The sequence below is a fragment of the Pinus tabuliformis genome, chromosome 1_2 (genome assembly GCF_031772625.1).
Source record: "Pinus tabuliformis cultivar Carrire ecotype Pingquan chromosome 1_2, CPIR1, whole genome shotgun sequence".
NCBI classification, from domain to species: Eukaryota; Viridiplantae; Streptophyta; class Pinopsida; order Pinales; family Pinaceae; genus Pinus; species Pinus tabuliformis.
The window spans coordinates 555,442,351-555,445,892 of NC_142298.1; the positions used below are offsets into that span (position 1 = coordinate 555,442,351).

Genomic DNA, 3,542 nt, shown 5'->3' on the forward strand with positions numbered 1-3,542 from the left:
GAAAAAAAACACATTGTATAAACAATGAAAAATAGCATTGTATTTTCTACTTTAATTTTTTTTAATTTTTTTTTTTTTTAAATTTGATGCTGTTTACTCATATTAAATTTGTACTTAATAGAAATATATAATGCTTAGTAAAAATATAAATAACCCAAATTAATAAATTCTTGTATTTTCCATCCTTATTGTCAATAAAACTAAAGCGTCAATGATAATTTAAACCAGCTTATTCACTCTTGCAACATCTAAACCAGAGGAGTAGTCTACCTAGGCGGTAGAATGGCCCGGTTTCCGGTGCCGCCCGGAAAAATCTCCAACTCTGGCCACCGGTAATTTCTCCGCTCCGCCCTATCTTAGCATTTCCCAATGAAGATTTGTTTCTGAAGCTTGAGTCATGGTAGTGGACATCAACAGGGGTGGTGGCGCAGTTGGTTAGCGCGTAGGTCTCATAGCTTAGCTGAGGAATCCTGAGGTCGAGAGTTCGAGCCTCTCTCACCCCACATAATATTTTGCCTGGACCGAGTATTCAACTCCATTAAAATTTCCTTATTGTCACTCGTAAAATTTCTGGACGCAGTAGGTAGACTACTCCGTTGGAGAGAGGCTCTTACTCAGGTTTCATATATAAGCGGCTTTGAATTGGAGGCGTGTAATGGGTGAGTATCTTCCACACTCTTACAATTCTTGTCAGCGTTTAATTTGTAAATCTCTCTTCGTTTTTCTTTCATGGATTGATAGCCACATGACAAATTAGGCAGGTTACTGTTTGTAATTTTACCCTCTGAATATGCCATATCCAGGAACGAGGCTGATCTCTTGGATAAGGTCGCGCAAAGGGTATTGAAAAAGGTTCCAGAACCAGAGTTGCATGTGGCCAAATATGCAAGCTATTCAAGTGGCCTCTGTCCAGATTGCCATTTTCTCAGAAAACTATGCGAATTCGAGATGGTGTTTGGATGAGCTTCGGCTCATGGTAGACTCAGAGAAGCGTGGGGCTACCATTCTACCTGTATTTTACAATATTAAACCTTCCGATCTACGGCGGGTGGACGCAGCTCAAGATGGACCGTACGCTCAAGCCCTACTCAAAAAAATGGAGCGATACGACTCCGCAAGAATTCAAGGTTCGAGAGGGAGTAGTCTACCTAGGCGGTGGCCGGAGTCGGAGATTTTTCCGGGCGGCACCGGAAACCGGGCCATTCTACAGCCTAGGTAGACTACTCCTAAACCAGATTCTTCACTTGCAACATCTGACAAAAGCTTTTCATTAATTTCCTTGTGTGGTAGCCTTTGATTTTACACCCTTCTTGTTTTTAACGGTTTTCCAAATTGGTTACAGTTTTCTTGAAAAAAAAAATTCTCTGCAATTCTTTCAAAATTTCGGTGCTCTTCAATACCAAGGAAAATTGAGTGATAAAGTCGGTGGCGTTGCGGTCCTCGCAATTAAAATCTGGGAATGACCTTACACAACCTTTACTGCAACGGCGAAAGATAACCTGAATCGAGGAATCCAGTACCGTCGACTCGACGCGTTTGAAAATAAAAAGAATGTTTGAAGGCAGCATCCAGTCACGCCCAGCGGTGCCCCCCAATCAATGAAGCTTGCCGCTGTTTCACGAGTTGCTTTGCCTTCCTTATTTACTCCTCTACCCCCTCACACGCTTCCTTCCCCTCCCCATTCATGGCCAAACATCACCGTGTCTCCCTCTACCCACATCTATATATATCTCTCTGTGTGTGTTTTTGCAAACACCGACTCAGTACCCATTGGTTAGACTTGAAAATAAGTGGAGTGCTCCAGCCATGGAAATGGAAATGTCTTCTGTTACCTATATGAAAGCTCTTCCACTGCTTCTAATTCTTGCGCTTGCAATTTCGCGAGTAACATGCGCAGATCCGGATCCTCTGCAAGATTTCTGCGTTGCAGACACGACCTCCAAGTTTTTCCTCAACGGCTTCCCCTGCATGAATCCTAGCACAGTGGTGGCGTCCCATTTCAAGACATCGGCTCTGGGTGTCCCGGGGAACACGAGCGCCAACCTCTTCGGCTTCAACGTCACGCTCACCACTCCCAAAAACCTGCCGGGACTCAATACGCAGGGAATGGCCATAGCTCGCATCGACTTGGCTAAGGGAGGGCTTGTTCCTCCTCACGTCCATCCCAGAGCCTCCGAGATTGTGTTTGTCGTCAAAGGACAGCTGTTGGTGGGATTTGTGGACACGTCCAACAAGCTCTTCACTCAGATTTTGGAGGTCGGTGATGTGTTTGTGTTCCCCAGGACTCAACTGCACTTTCTCTTCAATGTGGGAAAATCCACCGCTCTCGCCATTGCGTGGCTCAACAGTCAAAGCCCCGGCGCTCAGATCGTGTCGTTCGCTGCTTTTGGGTCGAACCCAGAGACCCCTCCTGCTGTTCTGGAGAAGGCGTTCCAAATTAGCGGCGGAGAAGTGGAGAAGATCCGTAAGAATCTGATTGGAGGGTGAGCCACCTTTTGACGTGAAGGACGTGTTTATCTTAAAAAAAAGGAAGATAACATCATCAAAACATAGTGTTCATTTATGACTTTATGAGTCTCACTTGTGTTTAAATTTCCGGAGGTAGGAAGATACAAACAATAAAAGAGAAGAGAGTTCGAGCAAGGAGATAGGAAGATACAAACAATAAAAAAGTAAGTCTCGGGTTATATATAAAAAGGTCGAGCAAGTTTCAGATGTTTTTGACTATAGTGTTTATTTTAACTTATATGATTTTATTTGCAAAGAGTTTCACTTGTGTTTAAATTTTTGGAGGTAGGAAGATACAAACAATAAAAAAGCAAGTCTCGGGGTCATATATAAAGATCGAACAAGTTTCAGATGTTCTTGACGAAAGCATGTGTAAATGTTAATAAAGTACATGTTCCTAAAAATTTTAAAACAGACTTATTGATTAAATTTGAAAATTTTCACACCTCCTCAACAATATTTATAATTTTAATAATTTTTTATAATTTTATAAATTATATTTAATAAATGAATCACGAAATTTACCCGTCAAATTTCATATCTATATTATTATAAATAAACAAATTTACCAGATTTATATTTATAAATATATGTTGTAATTGGATACTACCATGCATTATTCACACGATCTGAAATGGTGCTATTTCATTATTTTCTCTCTTTTCTGCTTCATTTCAGCAAATAAATAATTTTTTAATTTTCGATATAGTGCGAAGTACATTAATAATATATGTTGTCACGTGTGCACTCCAATGTGAATCCATATTTAAGTTAAAAATGTATGTTGATTAAATATTGTAGGATGGCAACAGTGAGCATAATCAGAAGGCAGCCTTATTATCTCTGCCGCATGGCATGGTATGAACCTCTATGACATTCCATTACTTATTAGTTTACTAAAAATTAAACACCGTATGTGTAATGTTAACCTTATAAAATGAATTATTTTTATTTTTTTTTATTTTTTAGATTTTTTTATTGGTTAAGTGAGTTTCTTTTATGATAATTAATACCCGAGCAAGAGTCGTTGCCAG

The 3,542-nt window shown here is 40.1% G+C and overlaps 1 protein-coding gene and 1 non-coding gene across 2 annotated transcripts; both read left to right on the top strand.

Annotated features, from left to right (window-relative positions):
- The first annotated feature begins 416 nt into the window (after window positions 1-416).
- Window positions 417-503, top strand: TRNAM-CAU (transfer RNA methionine (anticodon CAU)). The gene is given in 2 exon segments: window positions 417-454; window positions 468-503. It is a non-coding gene; the product is annotated as a tRNA-Met (tRNA).
- A 1,263-nt stretch (window positions 504-1,766) lies between these two features.
- LOC149206803 (germin-like protein 3-1) lies at window positions 1,767-2,689 on the top strand. Its single transcript, XM_089393798.1, has one exon. The coding sequence runs from the start codon at window positions 1,807-1,809 to the stop codon at window positions 2,485-2,487; it is 681 nt and encodes a 226-aa protein (XP_089249924.1). The 5' UTR covers window positions 1,767-1,806; the 3' UTR covers window positions 2,488-2,689.
- Window positions 2,690-3,542: the final 853 nt, after the last annotated feature.